This window comes from Plecotus auritus (assembly GCF_963455305.1).
Source record: "Plecotus auritus genome assembly, chromosome: 3".
Lineage (NCBI taxonomy): Eukaryota > Metazoa > Chordata > Mammalia > Chiroptera > Vespertilionidae > Plecotus > Plecotus auritus.
Window position 1 is genome coordinate 42510301 of NC_137772.1, and position 26111 is coordinate 42536411.

At 46.2% G+C, this 26111-nt stretch overlaps 1 protein-coding gene across 2 annotated transcripts in view; it reads right to left on the bottom strand.

Annotated features, from left to right (window-relative positions):
• Positions 1–2858: 2858 nt before the first annotated feature.
• The window catches only part of UBAC2 (UBA domain containing 2), a 194209-nt gene continuing 170956 nt past the window's right edge, over positions 2859–26111 (bottom strand). For both annotated transcript variants that reach the window (XM_080659300.1, XM_080659301.1), the window contains 2 exons: positions 24051–24173; positions 2859–4306 (listed from right to left, as the gene is read on the bottom strand). In XM_080659300.1, coding sequence (XP_080515426.1) covers positions 4199–4306; positions 24051–24173 — 231 coding nt within the window. In that variant the 3' untranslated portion in view covers positions 2859–4198. The remainder of the gene's footprint in view (positions 4307–24050; positions 24174–26111) is intronic.

Below are 26111 nucleotides of genomic sequence, written 5' to 3' on the forward strand. Positions count from 1 at the left end.
AACAGAATAGAGGAACACAAGAATCAAGTCAAAGAATTGAAATACAAAGAAACAAAAAACACTCAACCGAAAAAGCAAAAAGCAAAAAAAAAAAAATCCAAAAAGTTGAAGATAATGTAAGAAGACTCTGGGACAACTTCAAGCTTACCAACATCAGAATTATGGGGGTGCCAGAAGAAGAGAGAGAGCAAGATACTGAAAACCTATTTGAAGAAATAATGACCGAAAACTTCCCCCACCTGGTGAAAGAAATAGACTTACAAGTCCAGGAAGCCCACAGAACCCCAAACAAAAGGAATCCAAAGAGGACCACACCAAGACACATCATCATTAAAATGCCAAGAGCAAAAGACAAAGAGAGAATATTAAAATCAGCAAGAGAAAAACAGTTAATTACCTACAAGGGAGCACCCATACGACTGTCAGCTGACTTCTCAACAGAAACTATGCAGGCCAGATGGGAGTGGCAAGAAATTTTCAATGTGATGAATAGCAAGAACCTACAACCAAGATTACTCTACCCAGCAAAGCTATCATTCAGAATTGAAGGGCAGATAAAGAGCTTCACAGATAAGAAAAAGCTGAAGGAGTTCATCACCACCAAACCAGTATTATATGAAATGCTGAAAGGTATTCTTAAAGAAGAGGAAGAAGAAAAACGTAAAGAGAAAAATTATGAATAACAAATACATATCTATCAACAAGCGAACCTAAAAATCAAGTGAATTAAAAACCTGAGGAACAGAATAATCTGGTGAATATAATAGAATCAGGGGCATAGAAAGGGAGTGGACTGATAATTCTCAGGGGGAAAGGGGTATGGGGGGTTCATGAAGAGAATGGACAAAAATCATACACCTATGGATGAGGACAGTGGGGGGAGGTAAGGGCAGAAGGTGGGGTGGGAAATGGGTGGAGGGGAGCTATGGGGGAAAAAGGAGAAATAATTGTAATAATCTGAATAAAGATTTATTTAAAAAAAAAGTATCATGTAAGCTGCCTGATTAAGAGAAAACACTTAAGTTTATGGTTTATACACTTCCATTTCCATTGAGAACAACTGTTGTAGGAACATAAACCCAGGGGTTCAGAAAACATTCTAAGGGACACTGGAATGTGTTCACAATTTTGTGTCCATTTCCCTAAAATTTTTTCCTTTCTAACCCCAAACTCAGTCTAGGTTTATGACTCAGGACTTCAGAGTCAGGTTTTCCTTTATTTGGGGAGGCGGGGTGTCACTATAGACAATGTTTTCCTTCTTCCTCTTTCTATTTCACAATTTGGAATCTGCTCACTTGAAAATTAGGCCCAACCTACCATCTGCACAAAATCAAAAGCCTAAAGGATCTTTTCTAGACCTTAGGAAACCAGACTAAATGGCTCGCCGATGCACCCCTCTGGCATGCGTCACTATGCGTGAAATACAAACGTTTCCATTGGGGTCCCATCAGCCTGAAAGGTTTCTGGGTGTCTTGACAAGAGGTGCGGGTGTTCTTGGGCATTCACACTCCTGCAGTGGGTGGCTGCTGTGTGCCTCAAAATCTGCAGGAGGCAGGAGTGGATCAGGCCCTGGCTGGTGTGCTCAGCGGTTAGAGCGTCAGCCTGCAGATTAAAGGGTTGCGTGTTCGGTTCCCGGTCAAGGGCACATACCTGGGTTTTGGATTTGATCCCCAGCCCCAGTCAGGGTGTGTGCAGGGGGCGACCAATCGATGTGTCTCTCACATAGATGTTTCTCTCTTCCTCTCTCCCTTCCTCCCTCTCTCCCTTCCACTCTCTCTAAAAAGATCAATAGAAAAATATCCTCAGATGAGATTAACAAAAAAACAAAAAAAAATTGGACCAGGGCTGGAAACTCCAGTAAGGCAAAGTAACACAACGTGCCGGGGAGTGAGACGCCTGACACGTGGCGAGGGTGTGTATGTGGCGCAATAAGGATGTTCTAGAGCAGCGGTCGCCAACCGGTGATCCGAGGGCCACTGGTGGCCCATGAGGTTCGAAAGGTTGGCGACCGCTGCTCTAGAGGGTGTGACTGGTGAAGGGGAGAATGAAGTAGGGCTCCCACTGGGAGGTGGGATTTGGCAGCTGTAGGGAACTGAGAAGGAGGCTGAAAGACACCAGGGAGAGCCTGGGGGTGCCCTGCTACTGTTGGGGGCATGTCCTGAGGTCGCACCCCAGGCTGACCTCAGCTCTATTCTCTAACTCAGAGGGCTGAAGTGGAGGCTCACCAAGGCGCCCTGGCAGGACCAGAATCTCTGAAAGGTAATCTCACTGAGGAGGGAACCCTGCGCGGAAAGCAGTGCTTTCAATGCAGGGCTCACACCGATCCCTGCAGCGGGCTCTCCGCGCTCCCTTCCTTTGGGCGCAGCAGTGCAGCGCGCGGTCAGTGAGCATTTCGCCACTGTTTTGGCTGTGCTGTGCTGGGTGCTGTTCGAGGTGAGAAGGAACTTAGAGGTGGCACGTTTTTGGGTGTGGTTGTTCTGCCCTGAGACCTTCTGCATGGGAAACACCTCACAGGTCACATGACCACGTCACACACTCAGGCTGTGTCGTTCCTGCCCTTGGTCAGTGAGTGCAGTGGAGGACATCCCACTATTGCCGACTGTCCCTGCAGCCTGTGCCGGGACCAGACCAGCGGGGCTCCCAGTCACCTCAGCCCCCATTCTGAGCAGCGATGGCCCCAACAAGCCCAAGAATGAGGCCTCTCGGGCCAGTCCTACTGGCAGGAACAAAGAGCTTCCCTCACGTCAGAACAGCACCCAAATCTTCTGAAGAAAGATGAGCAGTCAGGCAATTTTTTTTAGGGGAGTGAGGTGGCATGTAGTATAGCCTAGAACCAAGTTTCTTTTTTTTTTTTTTTTAAATGTATTTTATTGATATTTTACAGAGAGGAAGGAGAGGGATAGAGAGTTAGAAACATCGATGAGAGAGAAACATCGATCAGCTGCCTCCTGCACACCTCCCACTGGGGATGTGCCTGCAACCAAGGTACATGCCCTTGACCGGAATCGAACCTGGGACCTTTCAGTCGCAGGCCGACGCTCTATCCACTGAGCCAAACCGGTTTCGGCTAGAACCAAGTTTCATTTAGGTAAGTCTAATAAAAAATACCAAAAAGTAATGCACATTAAAAACTTTATTGTAAGTATGATACATGTCCAAATTTACATCAATTTGATACATTTCTGCTCATTTTGCAGAACACAATCTTTGTACACTTTCCTGAAACCTTGAGTCACCTGTGTTAGATCTCTTCAGCCTCGCCCCCCTCCGGCCTCCCCACCATCCCCACGCGATGACATCCCCTTCAGGTGACTGCCTCGTGCCCAGGTCCCAGTCCGCCCTGGGCCAGGAGCGCCTGCCCTACTGCCCCCGCCTGGCCACCGTTCTGTTTTTTCTCTGACCCACTTCCCCTCTAACCTGAGTGGATAACTGTGGATACTCTAAGCAAAGTTCACCCCAGGTAAGTGTCATGGAGTATTCCAGAACCTAGAATCAGTAATTGATTTTCATTACTTTTTAATGGAGGTGGGGAAGAGTTGGGAAAAATTCCCTGGACAGGAAAGGGCTGGACCAGGGTAGGAGTTAGTTCTCCATCTCTCCCTCATCACCTAGGCCTGGCCAATACTGCGGGCAGCAGATAGGTACCCTCTAGGAAGTGTGGCCAATGAACAGCCACTAGGGCTTGAAAACAAATTTGAGGGGGAAAAAATGGCGATGAAAAAAGTCCCTAAGGGATAACCTGAAATGTCCTTTCTGAATAGCATTCTCCTTTTAGGCATTTATGATGAGATATAACGTAGGATGATGCATTACAAGAAAAAGGATAATATTACAATAGCAGTAATTTCCCATCTGGAGGGCTATTCAACTGCTTGAAGACAGCTGCAACTTTAATGCATTTTAAACACATTAGGAATGAGTGATGATTCTTCGAACTAGGGAAAACACACAATAAAAAAGTAAAGACAGAAAATACATGCTAATTTAATGGCAAACTTACTTTAGAGTACTGAAACTGATTTTCGATACCCGAACAGTAACGACCTTGGAATCAGGGAGGGAGCAGCGGACCCACCCTTTGCCCGAGAAGATACTGAGAACATCACTGGACGCAGGAGCCTCGGGCTGACACGGGAGCAGGGATGGCGCCCGCTGTGGTCAGGGGCTCGGCCAGTCCCAGTGTTGTCCGCGGGGACCGTCAGTGCTGCAGCAGGAAGTTGGTGGCCACATTAAGGTCATTATTCGAAGCTCTCAGGGCTTCCAAAGCATCACCTCTGGAAAATCCCATCTCCATGAGCCGGGCAACCTGAATAGAAACAAGACCAGAGACCGGATGAGGCTGACGGCACTGTCCCTGGTCCACCAGCCCCAAGTGCTCTTCATGTGAAGGACACAGTAAAAAAAACACACACACACAAAAGAACAAAACACCCAAAAAACTAATTTTCATTTCAGTGTGAAATCTGATGTTCAACAAATCATAACAGGCACAACATTTTAAAGTGCTTAGTATACAGAGCCGATAGCTATGCATTCTCCCATGTAGGCCTCCTTTTAGAGATGAGGAATGGGGCACCCACGGGTCCAGCGACCTGCCAGAATGAGCAGAGGGCGGCTGGGCCCGGGGGCTGGAGAGCAGGTCTGTGGAAGCAGCCGCCCGCTCACCACACTCCTCAGTGTCAGATCTGACTCGGGAGCAATGACGGCTCAGCTGCACTTCATTATGCAGGTGAACAACGGTTTAACTGGAGACTCATTCCCGATGCTGGCGGACACTGACCATGAAAATGCCTTTACGTTCTCGCGGTCACGCCCACCCCGTGCCAGCATTTCACATTAGTCACAGGTTTTGCTGAGTCCGGCTGCAGCAGCAGCCCCGTGCGCGGAGGAGGTAGGTAAAGCCACAGGTTAGGGAAGACGAGGCTTGCATTTTTTAAACCACAAATCCTGAATCTGTGAATATATGGGTTTCCTGTTCTTTTACCTACAGGCAGTCTCCAATGTCAAAACTGGCAGAGATATTAAAGATTATTCGTAATGGAGTTTCCCATTTAAAAACATATGATAAAAATGTCTATCTATGACGCTGGGGAGCCACGAGCATCTGCTTTTTTGTACTGATATTAACATACACCACATTTGCAAGAATATGTAGTGAAAAACGGTACTCTTACAAATGCTGAGATTTTCAATGTGCTCATTAAAGAGGCTTCTGTGGGCCGAGTGACTTGGTCACCACTGTGATCCTCTTTCCTGTAGAAAACTGGGTGCTGGGCGCTGCCCAGTGGAAAGAGAACGCCAACCCTGCCTCTTTCCCTCCCTCCCCTGCTGAGGGGAGTCAGTGTGTGTGGGAGCGTGGGGTGTGGGAGGCCTAAGTGATGGAGAAGGTGCAGAGTGCAGAGTGCAGTGGGCAGCTGGCAGGGGAGAGAAGGGGGCAGGGGGAAGGGAGTAGGGGTGAAGTGGTGCACTTCCTCAGGAGCCTTGGGAGGGCACACAGGGGATGCTTCTCACATGGTTGGCCAGATGTGAGTTCCTTCTCAATGGGGTTCTGGCCAGCGTTTTTCAAAATGAGAAAAACTGGGGTGGCCAGTTAAGGTGGGGACCCCTTGTTAGTGGGTCATGAACAGTGAGTCGGTTAAGACTAGGGTTACAGGTTGCATGCAGGGAGGGGCGTCCATAAGCTTCACTTCAGCCCCTTATTCACACACGTGAGCAGTGTGTGCGGGTCCCCCTGGGGGCCGTGGTCAGAAGCCTTGGACAGCTGTCTTCTAAGGGAACGGCCGGCCTGCAGGCACGTCAGCTGCCCAGGGCGATGGACAATGCGGACTAAACAGAATGGCCGGGGTCTTTGAGCTTCATTCCCACTCCAGGAAAGAAGCGCCTTCGCAGAGGGTCAGGCAGTCTTCCCTCATTGGCCAGATGTGAGTTCCTCCTCAACGGGGCAGCACCTGCCGCTCACTAGTGTCACTCGGGCAGCGACAGTATTTGCCCTTTGGAGGAACAGAAAGCAGCCCTATTCCCTTTTCTGCGTGAAGCACTTTGAGAGTCTGAGGGCTGCGCACCTCCTCCCCTGAAGCCCCTGGCGTCTCTAGGCCAGCACCCCACTCCCAGGGTGTCCCAGGCACGCGGCGCTGTCTCCCACAGTCACTGAAGGTGTTTCCTGCTGGAAGGCTCTTCCCTGCGCCTCTGGCCTGGTTACCTCCTCCTCAACCACAGGACCTAGGGGTGCTTGGTCCTTTTCCATGTCTCCAGACAGGGAGGAACCCAAGTAGAAGTCTCGTGGCCCCACTGACCTATCCTCTCCCATGACTGTGACTGTCACCTGTATTTACAGGGTTGACTGCCTCTCCCCACACTGTACTCCACGCCTGCTGAGAGGAGTCCTGGCTGTGTTTGCTCACACCTGTGCCTCAGTGTCCAGCACCCTTCAGGCCAGCCTCCCCGTAAATGATGCCCGTTTATGCTGTCTCAGAACAAAGTATCCAACCTGAGTACTAGGACCCAGCATGACCTGACGGGGCAAAGGGCAGCTAGACTGCTGTCTTCCTGTGACCATAGCCCCTGCTATAGTAGAGGAATGCTTTAGTAGCATGTATACATATGTGTATTTGTGTGTACTCATGCCCTTTTGTATGTAGCTACATCATACTGTGGTGGCCAGTTAAGGTGGGGCCCACTAAAAACCCTCTGGTATCTACACTAAATAAAAGAGTAAGATGCAAATTGACCGTACCTTCGCGACGCCCACCAGCCAACCAGGAGTGATTATGCAAATTAACCCAACAAAGATGGTGGGTTAATTTGCATACACAGGCGCTGAGCAGCCGGGGGCGGGGCGGGACGCTTGTGTCATCACTATGGCAACAATGCAGGTGTTCCACACTGCCCCAGCTGCTCCGGGCCTCTGGGCAGTGTGGGAAGGCGGAAAGGTGGCTCCGGGCTGGAGTGAAAAGGCGGCTCCGGCTGGAGCAAAGGTGGTGCCAGCAGTCAGGGTAAGGAAGGCCCATTCTTGCACGAATCTTCATGCATTGGGCCTCTAGTTTTCACATAAAGTGCTCTCAAGCCAGGCCTCTCACACCCCACCTGTGAGTTTATACTTGATCTTCCAGGTTAAGGAGCATACACTGCTGTTACATTTCCTCTGACCATTGAGGAGCCAACTCAAACTACCTCCAGTTTAAAGTCTGTGCCTACCATGTGAATCAGCCCCTCAAGCTGGAGCATCCCCAGCTTTGATTAGCAAACCTCTACAATGGCACTCAAGTTATTGCTGATGAAAATGCCAAGCAGGTCAAAGATAGGGCCAGAGCTCACCAGAGACCTCCCTTTCCAGTCAAGGGGCCAATCAATGTCTTGTTAGAGATTTTTAATGTTTCAAACCCACTTTGTATTATTACCCATTGCGCGGGTCACCGACATCTCTTAGGGTGAGGAGATACTGTCAAATGTCTTGGTGACATCCTGTCAACAGGATCAGTTTGGTGCCTTCAGACCACAACGCTCTCTTTAACGCTCACAAGCTATCTGTTTGATAATCTATCTTAGACTTCTGCCAGACATGAAACATCCCTTTTGCCAGTCAATTCTCAGAATCCACACTTTCCCCTTTCCTTGGGGCATTTCAAATGGAGTGCCACCTTGCTTTCTCCACCCTGATCAGGACTTGTGCTGAACGCATGTCACCGGGGAAGAAACCGCCTCACTGGTCCAGGTACTCGGACTAGTTACTTCCTCTCTGGACGGAAATAACCCTGCATGATGCTTGTTCTGGTTACTTCAGTTAAGGACTGCCCTTAGTGGAGTCGATGAGCCGGGTGAGGAGGTGGGCAGCTCCACCAGGCCTCCCTCTGTCACCCAAGGCGGGGCAGCGGCAGGCCCTCAGGTCTGGGCGTGTCCCAGGTCGGGGAGTGATGTGCGGGTGAGGAGAAAAGCTTTTTCTGTGTGTGAGGTTTCTCCTGAGCTCCCCCTCCCTCTCACTCAAACAACCACATGTGCTGGCCGCTGGCTCTTCCCAGGTCTTTCAGACACTTTCTCAGAGTCTGTGCAGTTAGAAGCCCAAAGCGCTGGCTGCTGGTTCGAAGCTGGCGATCAGACCCCATTAGCCACAGCTGGCCTCGGAGCCTGCTGAGCTTTCCAGGGGTGAGAAGACAAGTGTGATTACAAAATTTTATTGCTGGTACTTGGACGAGATGAAGAAACATATGAAGTAGAAACAGTGTTAACACAGTGTTTCTTTTCGAACACTGAATAATTACACTAAGAAAGGGTGTCTGTGAGTTTCCCCTGGTGTCCAATGCTGTGAACATCATGGAAAAATGAAACTGCATGTATGGGCTGGGGTGTGTGGATAATCATTCGCCAGAAAAGAGGAGAAGTAGAGAATGAGTACTGTTTTCCAACTGCCCCAGCCCACAGGGCAGGGCACCACCCTCCGCGGTGGTTTGGCGGTTCACGGGGCCAATGACAAGGACAGGCATAACCCACAGCACTGAGAGCAGGTCGGCAGCCCTCCTGGCCGATGCTAACAATTATTGCTGCAGGCCTCACTGTTTATCTGTGCTGAGAGGCCCATCCTGCCCAATCCGAGTGCAATTCGTTACTGTCTCTGTGAAATGCTTAGCACGAGTTTCTGTGCTCAAACAGCAGAGAGAGAAAAATCAAGACCCTTGCAGATCTGTAGTCAGGTAGGCAAAATATAGACAAGATTCCAGAAGTTTACAATTCCTTAAAATAAAAACACAGGGTAGACTGGCAGCTGGTTGGATCTGACCCAAGTGCAAGAGGCTCATCCCGGCCACGGCTGTTGGAAGGTGGAGATGCGGTCGATCAGTGGCAGGGCGCCAGTGGCCTCACATGAACAGTGTGACCCCAGCTAGGGGACCAACACCTCAGCTCCCAGCTTCCTCACGAGTGTGAGAGGCCCAGAGCGGTGACTGGCGTAGCAGGTGCTCAGTGAGCAGGACCTCTTCCGATAATTAGTATCCTACTGGACAGCGACTGGGCCGCGTGTGAACAGCCCGCCCTCTGAACCTCTCAGGCCTCAGTTCAGAGACTGACAAAACCGCCCTGGGGTTTTGTTTTCCCCGTTCACTTTAACTGCTTCCACTTCACTGGTTTTATATCCTTTGTTAGGCAAAGAACTGACACTGACTAGTCTTTTACAAAGGATCAAACACAGGCTGTTCTTGGAGAGGGCGTGGCTGGCGGAGAGGCTGGGAGGAGGCTCAGAACAGAAAGCCGCCCCTTCTGGGCCTGGGGCACTGCCACGGAGGGAGCGCCCACGCTCCCCCAGGTGACAAGGACCTGCATAAACGTGGCTGCACCGCCAAGGGCGCCCACATGTGCACCCACCGCCTCGGCTAAATGCAGCCACACTTAAAAACAAATGCAAGCGAATTCTGCAACCTATTTCTAGGGCTTCACAGCATACAAGAATTGGCCTAATGTGACAAGAACGAACAAAGTCAGAAGGATAGGAAAAATCTTCTTTTTAAAGGGTGAGCATAATGTCCTAAACAAAAAGCCCAAATTATTTTAGTGACTCTTAGAAACACCTTACTTTATATCTGTAGACATTCTAGGAAATTGTCAATTTGAATAATTATATAAATAATGGTATTTATAGATGCTCAGTTTACCACCCTCCCCATCCAAAGCACATATATTATTAAATATGTTAAATCACACTGAAAACCTAACCTGTTTTCTCTGCAGGCTGTTTCCTGTCATTTTAGTTCATCTATTGTAATGAGAACCATCTGCTACCGACCTGATCAGCTCTAACATCCAAGGGAAGAGAAAGTTTCAATGTAAAATCTCTTGGCATTATTTGACCAGAAGATAAAAATACATCCTGATGGGTTTAAATAAAGTTGCAAAAGTATAGGAATGTCATTAATTCAACGACTATTCACAGACTATCTCTACGGCTCTAAGTCCTGCCCTAAGTAACCAGTCGGTTGGGTTTCGTGACTTGTGGGTTATTTTCCCTGGCAGACGTGAGCTCCGTGAGGGCTGGTACCACCTGTGCCTTGTTTCCCACCCAACAGAGCGTGGCACAGAGAAGGTGCTTGGGCAGCAGTCAGAGAAGGTGTGTACGTTTAGCGATGTAAGTTCCTTAAGGAACTGACAGTTGTTGGGGGACGATGACCAATAAACATCTTGGGGACAAAATGAGAAAGCTAGTAAAACTCTTAGGACTCTGGAGAAGATGCTAAGATAGAGACACTGTCTGATTTAAGGGAGTCAAGAGCAAGGCAAACACATCTCCATCAGCCCTGACGGGCGGGGTTTGCAGAGGTCTTGTAGCCTAAGCCCAGCAGCTGTTTTCCTTTCTATAACGCGAGGGCCTGACTCCAGTGCCCAGGCGTCCACCCAGCGATGGCTATCTGGAGTAATCGCATTGCTGGACACACGACTAGATAAAGAGCCAGGCTGCCTTCCGCCAACTGAAACCCCTTTGTCTTAGACTCAGAGATCTTGGTTGATTTCAATAATGGACTATTTGGGCCACATGTTTTCCTCCCCCACACTTTAAATTCCCACTTTTACGTTTTAAATTCACCAATAAAGAGTGAGACTGTAGAACCCCAGACCCCTACCCTTGACCTCCATAAAAATGAACCCCAGGCCCAAGCTCGAGCCCTTTTCTCCTCCAACCCCACCCCCACCCCCACCTCTTCCTCTTTTGCTCTGTATGTAGGTCCAGGTGTGCTGTGTAATTCCCAGGTCTTGTAAGTAATAAACTTTTATTTTTTCAAAGTTTCCTGATGATTATTGCTGAGCTGAGACCAGCACAGAACAAGTCTGTTTAGAAAACTTTAAAAATGCCCCATAGGAATTTTCTGAAAAGCATTTCTGTCCACATTCCTTCTGTTTTAAAGCACAGCAACTATCTTCCTCCTTTGCTTATGTATCCAGAATATTTGTCTAAACATTCTCACCACAAAACAGCAGAATAGAGTTCATCTTGGTTTCTAGTCTAAAAACCTAAACCACCCTTTTCTCTAATTGCTTTAGAAACCAAGTGTAGTTGAGTTAATAGCCAAAACGTGTTAATGCTTTTCCTGTCTTCCACATTAACTTACTTTCCCGAATGTACCCTCTCCAATGCCTGTTTGCTCTCCCTGAACACGTGAGTTCCTGGAGACAAGGATCAGAGTGAATCAGACGGAAGGGATACTAAAGGAGAGCTGGGTATGGAGATTCCAGCTCCGCCTTGTCACTGGGATGGAGACACATCTGTGGATGGTCCCTCCTCATGACCTGCAGCTGTATCCGCTGCCTCCCGAGGCCCCCGTGCCACCGCCCCCAGATGGCCAGCCCGAGGTAGAGGTATGGGCCCTTGGACAGGAGTCGGCACCCAGGACAGCACTGTTGCCGGCATCTGACAGTGTTCCAAAGATAATACGCTTTTCAAAAAGAGGTTATGCTGAATGAGAAAAGAAACCTATAGAGATGGAGATAAATCTGTATTAGTTTTCATTCCTTTCTTTTTTAAATAAAAAAAGAGAACATCCTCTGTGATTCGGACATGTGTTCCCTACTATCTCAAGATAATTCGCACTTTGGCACTCTATTTGCACATCAACTACCCTTTGAGACAAGTGCAATAGGAGTCATTCCAGTGAATTTACAGCCATTCCTCTTAGTGATACTCCTCGGCCTGTTTTGTTCAAACAAGACTGTGGTTTTAACTTCCCTTTAGCTAAGGGCGTCAAAAACAAATTTTTTTTTTGTTGTTCTTCCTTCCCAAATTTTGACTCTTGCAACAAAGTGATGCCCACCTGGAAGGTGGCCCAATCCACTCCCACACTGGGTGGCCCATCGGGGACACATGTGCTCACCCTTGTGAGCTCACCCTCCCTCCCCTTCGGTTAACTGTTATGTGTTACCCATCAGGGCTCACCTCCTCTCCTACCCCACTGCTGACGCAAGCTCACTGTCAGATGTCTGTGGGTCAGAGCGCTCTTCCCCATCACCTGACTGCTCTCCTCCTCAGACTGCTGAGCCCCCGCGATTGCATCAGCCGAGCCAACTGTTTCTGGTTATGTCCCTGCCCGGCCACAGGATGCCCCTTCCCTTTGCTCTCCTGCCTGGCTCAGGGTTTGGTACTGGGAAGGCTCTGGCTGCAGGCAGATGAGTGCCTTTGCTTACATCTTTCACAGTGCCCAGCAGAATTAGGCACCCCCAAAATGTGGTTGCCACCCAATGTTCCCTTCCAAAACATTTAAACTTTGGTATTTTCTTAGAAAACAACATTTCCAGTCTACAAGCATTAGAGATGGAGAGGCCTGACATGGCACTGCTCTGTGGCCCACTGAGAGAGAAGTCCATTGCCACCCCTTCTCGCTCAGCCCTGCTCTACCTGCTGCCGGGCACCATCGCGTGTCGGGCTCTAGGCTGGGGGGTGGAGGGACAGGAGAAATGGTGTCAGCCCTCATGGAGCTCACTGTTTATCAGGGAAAACACACAATGTGCCTGCCGGTCACCAGACCAAAACCCAAGTGACTGCCGTTAGAAGTATTCAGAGCAGAAGCGTAGCACACATCAATGTCAGTGAGGAGACTGCTTTACAAGGAATCCTGGAGTTTAGTGGGTTCTTCGGAGACCGTGGGAAGAGAACCTTGCTGAGGGTTAGATTCTCTCATGCTAAATACATTTTGCTGCTCATCAGCTAAGATAGAAAGTGTCTTGTGTGCTATGCAGTCATTCTCTCTCACTTGGGCCAATGGATACTGCAGAGGACACTACTGGTGTCCACACGACGGGTCTCATGTATTATAAACTTACTCAGAGGTAACAAGTCTCCTCTGGGCAAGCATCTCATAAGCACCTGCACTGTAACCTGGGCAGGGATGGGAAAAATTACATACTAGTACATGGTTATGCTTAGAATATGTCCCTTCCTCCATGTCTAGTTCATCCTCCAGGGAAACTCGGTGATGTAATTCCCTGTTTAAAACCCTGCCATGGTTCCTTAATGTCTATGGCATAAAGCAGAAGTCACATACCACCTAGGGCCACTGGGGAACCTGTCCTGCCCCCTCCCCAGGCGGTGCTCTGTCTCCCTCGTTACCCTCCATTACACTCTCACCCACCGGTGCTGCCCCAAATTGGACGCACTTTTCAGCAAGCCTGTCTTCCTGTCTTTGTATTATCTCTGTATTTCAGAAACCTAGCCCAGTGGTTAGCCCGTGACAAGCAGATAGTAGATAATTGTTGGTTAACTAAAAGGCAGGGCAGATGTGAATGGAAGAGAGGAAGTCAACATTTGTAACAGCCCATGTATCTTCCTTTTGTGAAGTCTCAGCTTTGGTTTAATCTTGTTTAACTTCCTTGTCCAGTTTTACCTCTGTGTCCCTTAAGCATAAACTAAAAGGTCACTTTCTAAGCTTGGGGAGGAGGTGAGAGAGACCAACTTGGGAAGTTCCCTCCCGCCCCCCTAGATTAAAAAAAAAAGTAAAGCCAGTATGACAACATTTCATTATTTGTTAATTATGGGTATAGTATAAAAATCCCTCGTTGAAAAGAAAAAGGACAAGGAGAGGGAAAAATAGAATAAATAAACATATGTGTGTGTGTGTGTGTGTGTGTGTGTATATATATATATATATATATATATATATATACACAAATATTTATTTTCAAGGTAATAGAAATATGACATTTAACTATTAAAAAATTTTATTACATGGCACTTGAGTTTGGCATATTCATAAAAGGGGCTGGAATATCATCTGCAAGGGGTGCTGAGCAGGCAAAGGGGCTGGGGTCTGCTGAAAAACAGTAGGACTGGACAGTGAAGAACTAAAAATCCAGAAACTGAACAACAGCAAAAATACAAAAAGTGACAAAAAATTTTTGTGGCTATCACTAGATTTAGTAAGGGATGCACATTCTTTCTTAGAATAGTTTTTTGTTTTCAAAACATATCTTGAAATTCATGAAGTATTTATTTACAGCAGAAAAAAATCATTTATATTTTTCTTGGTTTAGAAAATTATCAAATTTCTTAATGTATTAAAATTACATGGCTCTGATATTAAATACAGAATATGTAGCATATTTATAAAACGTTTTGCTAATTCGAGCTATCTTAATGTTACCAACAAATATTATTTTAGATAATGTCTAGCCCAGCCGTGGGCAAACTACGGCCCGCGGGCCGGATCCGGCCCCTTCGGCTGTTCTATCTGGCCCGCGGAGCCGAAAGAGCAGAGGGTTCTCTTGCTCTCCCCTCCGCTCCTTCACCAGCAGCAGTGTTAACATGGCAACGTCGGGAAACACGGCCGCAGCTCCTTCTTCTGAGTGGGCGGATTTATATCCGCCCATTCAGTAGAAGGAACAACCTCTCAATCTTCCAGAGGCTCCTTGTAATGCCCGCGGACGCGTCTCCCGACATCACCCTGGGAATGCGTAGACACGTTATCGTGGTGATGTAGGGAGACACGCCCCTGGAGAGCACAGTATCAGAGCCTTTCTGAGGTAAGATTAAGAGCTCTACTCAAACACAATTTTTTCCTGTTCCCACATTCTGTACATCACAATGACTTGTTAATAAAACAACAAAGACTTTCAGCTTTTAGGGCTTGTATCCACTGCAGTTTTTTTTTCCCACTGTGGACACGTGCAGCAGGGAAAAAGACACACAGAGGACATGTCACACTAGCCATGCTGCGGCTGCATTTTTTTGCTGATACGGATGCGGTATCAGTAATGCTACCGTGGCCACTAACCGCATGTGTTAGCGGCAAAACAAATGCATTTTGCGCTGTGTTTGCTTCTCCCCCTTGCGCCTGTAAAAATGCGTGCTACAGGGCATTTGTGTTAACATGCACCACTGCACATTAGCATCATCGCAAACATGATGGAAACCTGTGTACCCTGCATTAACCCTAGCTGCGCTGCACTGCAGTACTGTACCACACTGCAACGGCAGCACGGCTAGTGTGAACGAACCCTAATTCAGTGGGTTGAACAAAAAGATTGTATAGAAATGTGATGAACTAAAGATTTTATTACAAAATCGCTTAATTTCAGTGTTTCAGAAGTAATTGGACAAATAAAAAACTGAAAATCAAATGTTCATATCTAATACTTGGATGAAACCCTTTCCTGATAATGACAGCCTGAAGTCTTGTACTTATGGACATCACCAGATGCTGGGTTTTCTCCTTTGTAATGCTCTGCCAGGCTGTCACAGTAGGGGTATATATATAAATATCCTGCCATTTCCAGCTTTTAATAAGAAAAACTGTTGCAATGGGCATTTAAAAGTGGCACTTGGTTGTTTTTATAGAGTCCAGTGGATGCAATCTGACATTGATAATGGGCTCTTTCACACTATGTGCACTGCGGCTGTTTTTTGCCAGTAACAGAAGTGCTAGTGGTAACTACTGGTTACCCATGTTTTGCACTGCCCTAGCACCTCCCATACAAGTGTGTCTGGAAGACACAGCAATGTGCAGCTATGTGTGTTACCATAAACAAAGGGCCTGTGTGAAAGATACACAGGTTTCCTATGGAGGAAAGGGGTTGTTCTCTATAGTCAGGGTGTGCCTCTGTCCCATGTCTGAACTTTTTCAGATGATTTTGTTATATATATATTTTTTAGAAGACCAAAAATGTTATAGTAGAGCAAATTTAATCACTTGTTTTTATACTTTACTGTCTTATTTTAGTAAAGAATTTAATAAGAGAACGGTACTGTTGGTTTTAGCACAATATTAAACATGAGTGGACCAAAGAAAAGGAAAGTGGACAGTGAATGCCGAGTGTTTAAGAGGGAGTGGACAACAAAATATTTTTTCACCGAAGTCCGATCAATGCCGGTATGTCTGATATGCCAGGAAATACTTGCAGTCTTCAAAGAGTACAATCTCAGCCGTCACTTTGCCACAAAGCATGGCAACTATGCTAGCAAGCAGTCACCTCAAGAACGGGAGGCTACTGCACAGAGGTTGATGGCTAAATTACAGGCTCAGCAAAATGTCTTTCACAGACAAACTGCAATTCAAGAGACAACTACCAAAGAAAGTTTTATGCTATCATTCAAATTAGCAAAAGCTAGCAAACCTCTCTCTGAAGGCGAGTTTTTGAAAGAATGTATGATAGAGACAGCAGGTCTCTTGTGTCCAGAGAGCAAAGGCAAGTTTGAAAAACTGAGCTTATTGTGCAGGACAGTGACCGTTGAGTGGAACTGATTGATGAAGACTTGGCCAGCAAGTTAAATAGTAAGGCAGAGTTCTTTAAGTTTTATTCACTAGCATTGGATTAAAGTAATGACGTAAAGGACACTGCTCAGCTCTTAATTTTTATCCGAGGGATTAGTGACAATTTTGAAATTACGGAGGAGTTTTTAGCCATGGAGCCACTGAAAGGAAAAACACGGGGAGAGGACTTGTGTGACCGGGTGTCTACTGTCATCGAGAAAATGAAGCTACCATGGAGTAAACTTGCTAATGTCACGACAGATGGATCTCCAAATTTAACTGGAAAAAATGTTGGACTGCTAAAAAGAATTCAGGATAAAGTGAAAGAGGAGAGCCCTAACCAAGATATTATTTTTCTTCACTGTATTATTCACCAGGAATCATTGTGCAAGTCTATATTACAACTTAATCATGTTGTTAATCCAGTCGTAAAGCTTGTTAATTTAATTCAAGCAAAGGGACTTCAGCGCCGTCAGTTTATTAAGTTTCTGGAGGAAACTGATGCGGATCACCACGACTTACTTTACCACTCTCATGTCCGCTGGTTGAGTTTGGGCAAAGTTTTCCAACGAGTGTGGGAGCTCAAAGAAGAGATTGGTGCATTTTTGAAATTAAAGGAAAAGTCTGACGAATGTACTGAGCTGAGTGACAAGAATTGGCTGTGTGACTTTGCATTTGCTGTAGATATATTTTCACATTTGAATGAGCTAAATGTGAAGCTACAGGGAAAAGATCAGTATGTACATGATATATACACTAATGTGAAAGCCTTTAAATCGAAGCTGATTTTCTTTTCCAGACAAATTTCAGACTAAGTCTTCACTCATTTTGCCACACTAGCCACACAGAAGGAGACCATCCAAAACGTGAAGAAATACAGCAAATCACTGGATGACCTGCATGCAGAATTCTGTCGTCGGTTTTCTGATGTTGAAAAAATTGACCAGTCACTTCAACTGGTGGCCTGTCCTTTGTCACAAAACCCTGAAACAGCACCAGAAGAGGTGCAACTGGAACTCATCGATCTTCAGTCTGACTTTGACCTAAAGGAGAAATTCAGCTCTCTTGAACTAAGAGACTTTTATGCTTCACTTAATGAAGCCACTTTTCCAAACATCCGGAGGATGGCACAGAAGATACTGGTGCTGTTTGGGTCAACCTATGTTTGTGAGCAGACATTTAGCGTCATGAACATCAACAAAGCCCCTCACAGATCCAGCTTAACTGACGAACACCTCAGATCTATCCTGAGAATAGCCACAACAAAACTAACTCCAGACTTTGATGCATTAGCTAAAAAAGAAGACCAACAACACTGTTCCCACTGAAGTTGATGTTTTAAAGACCAAAAACCTTTCAACCCAGTCTACATTGCCATCTACATCTACGTCCCGGGCATAATTTGGAAGTTGCACTAAAGAAAATGTTTAATTTACTGTTTACACACTTTGTTCTTTTCTATTTGTTTTAGTTTTAAATTATTTTATTATATTTAAGTTTAATTTGAAAGGCTTTTGTACCTTTCCTTTGTTAGGCAATTTTATTTTGCCTTTGCCATCTTCAATATAAGGTATGTTATTGTGCTATGATTCCTCCATTTTTTGAAGTTTCAAATTATAATAATTAGTGTTTACATTCTTCTTGTTAAAATGTTTGAAATGAATAAAACTATTGAAATAAAAAAAAAAAAGACCGTACCCTTTTATGTAATGATGTTTACTTTGAATTTATATTAGTTCACACAAACACTCCATCCATGCTTTTGTTCCGGCCCTCTGGTCCAGTTTAAGAACCCATTGTGGCCCTCGAGTCAAAAAGTTTGCCCACCCCTGGTCTAGCCTAACAATTTAGAAAGTCAATGAATAAGGAAGCATATGTTAAAAACAAGCGTTCATGTAGTTACAGCTTTTCACAGCAGAGCAAGGAAGAAGTAAATGCCGTTTTAAACGGATATTCACAACATGTTAACCTCACTGTTGTCATTCTGGGAGGATCAAGGAAAATGATTCATTAAAGAACCTTAAAGACTTCAATTTCACAGCCTTGTGTTATCACCTTTTGACACTTTTTTTTTTTTTTAACAAAGTGACAAAACTAACAACTATCTCACCTTTAAATGCCTCACCTTTAATGGCTGCTCTGTGAAGAATGGGACTTGAGATTCTATGAAGTCAACAGTACTAGAGCAGAACTCTATTTCTTTTTATCTGAATTTGAAAGCATTAGCTTACTTTTTGTTGTTGTTGTTTTAATGTTTTTACTGATTTTTAGAGAAAGACGGGGAGAGAAACATCCATCAATTGCCTCCTGCACATCCCCCAACCAGGGCCTGTGCAATCGAACCTGCAATCTTTTGGTGCATGGGACGAAGCTCAACCAACTGAGCCACACCACCCAGGGCTTAGCTTTCTTTTTAATGTTACCACAAATATCTTACAAATGCTGTGTTATTGGGTTTTATTTTCTTAATGTGTGGATAACCTCAATTCCCATTCTTCACAGAGAAGCTGTTAACGATATGAGGCATTTACAGGTGAGATAGTTCTTAGTTTTGTCACCTTGTAAAAAAAAAAAGTGTCAAAAAGTGATAATAAACTGTGGAATTGAAGCCTTTAAGGTTCTTTAATGAATCATTTTCCTTGACCCTCCCAGAATGACAACAGTGAGGTTAACATGTTGTGAATAATCGTTTAAAACGGCATTTACTTCTTCCTTGCTCTGCTGTGAAAAGCTGTAACAACATGAAAGCTTGTTTTTAACATATGTGGATATCATTTTTCTAGAAACTGTCTAATGGTGGTGAAATAGGACTATGAATTAATCCACCTCTCAATATTAAAGAGTTGCCGAAATTATTAGTCTGAACGGAGTAGCTGCCAGGGCAAGGGGAGGCTGGACCAATTCATCAGGCACAGTCAACTGGTTTCTCTCAGAAGCATTTGTCGTGGCCTCGTCCAGGGTGGCAGTGGGAGCCCTGCCCAGGGGCCCCTCCTGGGTTCCAGAGAAAGTCAGGACACAGGTTTGCCACAGAGACTGGGTGACTTGGGTCTGAACGGTGTTTTACTTTGGGGCAGGGATGGAGGAGGTGATGCCCTGGAGGTGTGACCAGTTATGAAATGCTGACCTTGATTTGCTTTCATAAGAAAGCATCGTATGCAGAAGGAAATGTAAAAGTGCTATTACTGTAATACTGAAAACCTAAATTTTTATAGATTTAAAAAAACTCTAATTTGAAATAATTTCAAACTCACAGAAATTTTTCAATAGGACCGAAAACCTCTGATGACTTTTCATCCGGACTTAGCCACTGTTATTTTACCACAGTTGCTCTGTTTACACACACACGTTGTCACACTGTTTTCTGAGCCCTTTGAGACTAAGTTGCACACATCCTGTCCCTTGACCCCTTAGTACCTCAGTGTGTATTTTATTTTCTAAGAACAAGGATATTCTTTTTCCTATCCACAGTAGTATAGATACCAAATCCTAGAAACTCAACAGTAATAGACAACTATTAACTAATCCACAGTCCAATTTCATCAGCTGACCCCTGATTTTCTAGCACAGACTCCATTCCAGGATGGATCACATATGCATTTAGTTCCCACGCCTCCCTGGTCTCCTTCAATATGGGCAGTTTGTGACGTCAGTATTGCTGAAGAACTCAGGCCCCGTATTTATGGAATGTCTCTTAGGGTTGTCTGCTTTTCCTTTAGGAGCAAGGTTATGTAGTTTTGTAACACACGACGGATGTGTCCTTTCCAGGCTATGCCCACAATGCTCTTTGTTCCATTACTGGTAATGTTAATTCGGATAAGGTGGTTAAGCTAGGGTCCAATTTCTCCACTGTATAGTTACTATTTTCTTTTGTACTAGTAAATAATGAGTAACATGTGGGGAGAGATTTGAGATTATATAAATAGCCTGTTCTTCATACACTGACTAGTGGCCCGGTGCACGAAATTCATGCACATTAAAAGGGGATTAATTAGAGGAAATAATTTAATATTGCTATTTGCCCTTTCTCTATAATAGAAGTGTCAGACATGAAAGAAAATTAGTAAAATGTATATGAAAACCTTCCTCCTGTCAGAGTCTGGGGCACACCATGGACCCAGAGTCAAGTCCCCGCCCACCCACATGCGCCTCAAAATCACATGAGACCCAGACTTGGCCGGCGCCCCCGCATTGGGCTAGATCCAGACCTGGCCAGTCCCACCCTTGTCAAGCCCAGCCGGGCAGGGGGCGTGGCCTGAGGTCCCCCAGCCCAGACTGGGGCAGGGGGAGTGCCTTGAGGTCCCCTGTCAAGCCCCGCTGGGTGGGGGGCATGGCCTGAGGTCCCCATCAAGCCCCGCCAGGAGGGGGGGCGCAGTCTCAGGTCCCCTGGCCCAGCACCAGGAAAGGAACGCAGCTTCAGGTCCCCCATCAAGCCCCACTGGCAGGGGGGAGCAGCCTCAGGTCCCCCGTCAAGCCCTACTGGGCGGGGGGCACGGCCTGAGTTCCCCAGACCCAGCACTGGAGGTGCACCTTGAGGTCCCCTGTCAAGCCCCGCTGAGTGGGGGGCACGGCCTGAGGTCCCCAGTCAAGCCCCGCCGGGTGGGGGGTGAGGTCTGAGGTCCCCCGGCCTGGTGCCGGAGGGGGAGGCGTGGCCTAAAGTCCCCTGTCAAGCCCCACCTGGCGGGGGGTGCTGCCTGAGTTCCCCCGGCCCAGCACTGGGGGTGCACCTTGAGGTCCCACATCAAGCCCCACTAAGTGGGGGGCACGGCTTGAGGTCCCCTGTCAAGCCCAGCCAGGCAGGGGGGCGCAGACTCAGGTCCCCTGGCTCGGTGCTGGGGCGGGGGGTGCGGCCTGAGGTCCCCTGTCAAGCCCCACCGGGCGGGGGGTGAGGTCTGAGGTCCCCTGGCCTGGTGCCAGAGTGGGAGGCGTGGCCTGAAGTCCCTTGTCAAGCCCCACCTGGTGGGGGGCGCGGCCTGAGGTCCCCCGGCCTGGTGCTGGGACAGGGGAAGCAGCCTGAGGTCTCCTAGCCCAGCACCAGGACAGGAAGCGCACCTGAGGTCCCCCGTCAAGCCCCGCCGGGTTGGGGGCGTGACCAGAGGTCCCCTGTCAAGCCCTGTCAGGTGGGGGGCACAGCCTGAGGTCCCCTAGCCCAGCACCAGGACGGGAAGTGCACCTTGAGGTCCCCTGTCAAGCCCCACAGGGGCGGGGGAGGGCGTAGCCTCAGGTCCCTGCTGATTGCTCCTTAAGGCTCCTTATGGGAACTTGGCCTTAGCTGTGGGTGCAGCCATCTTTGTGATGGAGTGATGGTCAATTAGCATATTCCCTCTTTATTAGATAGGATGGTTCTTCCCTGAATAGAGTTTAATTCTGATTATTCAAAACTGTGATATTCCCATACCATTATTTTTTCTATTTATTACTTTACATTTTACTGAAAGGAAAAGCATTTCCCTAGCCTCTGTGTGTGTGTGTGTGTGTGTGTGTGTATACATATATATATGTATATACACACACACAGTAGGTCCTCGGGTTACGTTGGAGATCTGTTCCTACGGCGCAATGTAACGCGATTTTCGCCGTAAGTCGGAACCCACCTACATAAGCACCTATGTCACTTACATGGAGCACATACACAGCAGTAATGAAGTGAAACAGTAAAAAATATTTAAAGGAAAGATAACAATTCCTGACCTTTACTTGTGGTAAATAAAAAATACCCATAAAGCACATATATACATACGTCAAAATGGCAGCACTTTTCTTTTTTATAAATAAATGGGAGATGGCGACGTAACCACAAAACGACGTATGTCGAGTCCGACGTAACCCGAGGACGGCCTGTATGTATATATTTATATATATTTATATAAATATTTAGTTGTCCATTAATATCACGATGAACTGATAGATTTTCCCCATCTCCCCCATGAATGGATTCTATTACAGTGCTGTCCTTATTTAATTTGGTGCTCAAATCTGATGTCTCAGGTTTGGCCAGTGGGACCCCCTCAAGCTGGCTCCAGTATCGCCATGACATGCCCCTCAGTTACAGAGCACTCCCTTTATTCTTTCCATAAGGTGGTCCAGGTCTTCTTGCACTGCCTTACGCTGCATCTGGGACCCATCTTTCTCTAAAGAGGCTGGGTCCCGTTTGTGAGCAAAAGTATTTAGAAACCAGATCTGGGCATTGAGTGTGCTCAGTGTTCCTGGGATGCCACTGCTTCCGATTCCTTTCAGTTGAAAGAGCTAAGATACATGCACATACATACATGCTTATTAAATCAAACGTTTATGCTGATAACTCTAATTCCAATCCAACCCCCCAGGATTCTTCCTTGTCTTCCCCTTGTACTGTAGTTTTATTTTCCTTCAACAGTAAGATCAAGCTATTTCCTCATTTGCTCAAATATACAATACATACAACATAAATTTCAGAATTGCTGTACATGTACCACTACTGAAAAATGAATGCACAAAGAATTTAAGATTTCTTTGTAGTTCTTTTTTTCTTTTCTGTTTATTATTATTATTTTTAAAAATCCTCACCCAAGGCTATTTTTTCCATTGATTTTTTTTTAGAGTGTGTTGGGGGAGGGGGAAGGGAAGAGAGAGGGGGCAGAGAGAGAGAGAGTGAAACATCAATGTGAGAGAGACACATCGATTGATTGCCTCCCTCACATACCCCGACCAGGGCTGAGGACTGAAACTGTAACCCAGGCATGTGCCCTTGACAAGGAACTGAACCTGTGACTCTTTGGTCCACGGGCCAATGCTCCAACCACTGAGCAACAACAAACAGGGCAGTTCTTTTTTTCTTTAGACAGAGGGCATATTATGTTCAAAAGTTACTGTAATTAATTCCCCCCTCCCCTATGATTATGTTATTCATTTAAAATACAGTTGGATCGTTCATTTCTGTTTCTTTTTAGTTTTACTGTTGTCCCAATCCATTTGCTTTTTGAATAGGTAATACATTCACCTGACTCTAAAATCAAAACCATACAAAAGGGGTACTCAGAAAAGCACCACTCCCTCCCCATCCATCTGCCTTCTTCTCTCTCTCTCTTCCCTTGCAGGGAACCAACTGCAATGGTTTCTTGTATACATGAAGTATTATAGATCTTAAAATAAATGATCATAATGTATTTGTTTTCAAATCATGCCTTCCTCAAACTCTTAAGACTCAGAGTGGACAATAAAAGCCCAAAGTATCTATCACTGTTACAGGTGGCAGGTTAACTGCTATCAAAAATCTCTGTATTTATATGCTCGACTAGAGGCCCGAAGCACAAAATTTGTGCACAGAGGGGGGGTCCCCTCATCCCCTCAGCCCAGCCTGCACCCTTTCCAATCCGGGACCTCTTGGGGGATGTCTGACTGCTGGTTTAGGCCCGATCCCAGGGCAATTGGACATCCCTCTCACAATCCTGGACCGCTGGCTCCCAATCGCTCACCTGCCTGCCTGCCTGGTTGCCCCCAACTGCCCCCCTCTGCTGGCCTGGTCGCCCCTGTCTCCCCATTGCTGGCCTGGTCCCCCCCAGATGCCCCCCGCCCCTGCCGGCCTAGTTGCCCTACGCAGCCTGCTATTACGTTGTTTCGTCATCCCTCAATAACCCCCTGCCAGCCTGGTCGCCCCATGCAGCCTGCTTGTTCAGTCGTTTGGTTGTCCCTCACTAACCCCCGTGCTGGCCTGGCCGTGGGCAGCCATCTTGTGAGGGCGGGGGGGTCAATTTGCATATTACCTCTTTATTATATAGGATTTCTTTCAAGTGTAGTTCACTTAAACTGCTTGAAGTTTGAAGCATTGGTTTAGGATAAGTCCCAGGTGTTACTGATTACCTGTTCCTCAGAAACCTCTAGAGGAGGAGATGCTTGTTGTTCAGACCGCCGACCTTCCTGATAGTTTATATTTCGTCGCTGACGTAAAGGAGGGAAAAGTCGATTCCAATTGATCATTCCTCCCTAAAAAGAGATCAATACACAATGGTCAGACACAGAGGGGCAGAACTGTCATAACGCTTGGGAGAGCTTTCTCTTGCAATGCTGTCACATAAATAGACTGAGAAAAAAAATGTCCTACTGATCTGCTGTATGCAAGCAATCTACATCCTAAAGTATCACACCATCCTTCAATCAATAGGGTAAAATCAATAGAATGCAGGAGTACAGAGAGAAAAGAAGGTAATGAGTCCCGCCAAAGTTAATTGTGCAATTTGGCTCCAGAAGGCAGAGACGTTCCCAACTTCAGCCCCACTGTGTCCCCTCTGCCTCTGTCCCACCTTCACCGACTCTGAGGAGCTCAGGAGCTTTCTGGGTGTGATGGAAAAGAAGGCCTGGAGAGGAGGTGAATTCACTGCAGGCAACCAGAAACTGGACTTCCTTCAGCAGCTCTTTAAAATGCTTCTCTTCCTTTTATTCAAATAAATTCTGTGCATGCTCAGTGGAGGGAGACTGCAGGTGGAGATAAAACCCAGGTTGAGGGACAGGCTAGGAGAGCCGTGGGCAAACTACGGCCCGCGGGCCGGATTCGGCCCGTTCGGCTGTTCTATCCGGCCCGCGGAGCCGAAAGAGCAGAGGGTTCTCTTGCTCTCCCCTCGGCTCCTTTACTTTGAATTTATATTAGTTCACACAAACACTCCATCCATGCTTTTGTTCCAGCCCTCCGGTCCAGTTTAAGAACCCATTGTGGCCCTCGAGTCAAAAAGCTTGCCCACCCCTGGGCTAGGGAATGTGAAGGTAGCCCTCACACACAAGGACAAGAGGCTCAGATGCAGGATCAGAGCTGTCCTCCTGAGTGGCTCCATGGATAATTTAAGATGGATGGCAATGTCACTTCTTGCTTATTCTATGTTATCAATTGAAAGAAAACCACCATGTGAAGGAAAGCACTATATGATGCTTTTTAAAAAATTCACATTTTTAGCTAAATGCCAATATTTTATCGAATTAAATATCTATTTCTAGATTTAGGAAAAAATACAGATCGAGACAACCTGAAATTTTACAAGAATAAGTAAACTAAAAAATATTTCCAATGTATTGCTGGCCGTAAAATGAAGCAATGGAGGCCTGAGGTGCCAGAAACAAGCTCTAGGAAACAGCAGCAGCAGGCAGGCAAGCTACCAAGGACAGGGGTGTTAAGAGTGAGCACCTCCTGCCAACCGAGAGCCTCTTGGGTGGTTACCACCTATTTGGGTCTGAAAGAGGTAGTGATTTTGAGCTCACTACCTAGTTACAGACACAACCCTCAAATGGCAGCACCCTCAGTGAAAGAGAGGACAAGAAAAACTAACCAAAGGCTGACCTTCCTCAGTGAGAAGCAGGAATCGTGGGCTGCTTGAAACTTGAGAAATGAGGAATTTGGGGTTCCAGTTGCACTACACATGTGCTCTAAAAACCCATAAAATTGGTCCTGGGATGGAGATGGATATAAATAAGGAGCCAAGCAGAAGCAAATATAAAATTACTTTGGAGACACACCCTCCTACCCCAGGACTACATGTGCTTTACAGATATAACTCCAGTGGGGAAAGATTCAGAATTCAAAATCCATCACAAGCAAGAGTGAGTGTGTACAATAAGTAAGAGGATTAGACCCTCAAGAACCTAAATTTAGAACAATCTTAAAACAACTATAAAATCAGAAACAACCTAAGTGCCCATCAGCAGATGAGTGGATACAAGATACAGAGGAAGACTAAGATACAGAGGAAGACTTAAAAAATACATTATAAATTTTTTTTTGAAAAAAAAATTAAGGAAATTAAAAAATAAATATATTATACAAAAAATTTCTGGAGAAATACTTGCAGAATTAAATTCAAATATATTAGTGATCACAATAAATATACATGGACAAACTCACCAACTCAAAGACTGAGATTCTCAATTTTGAAATCT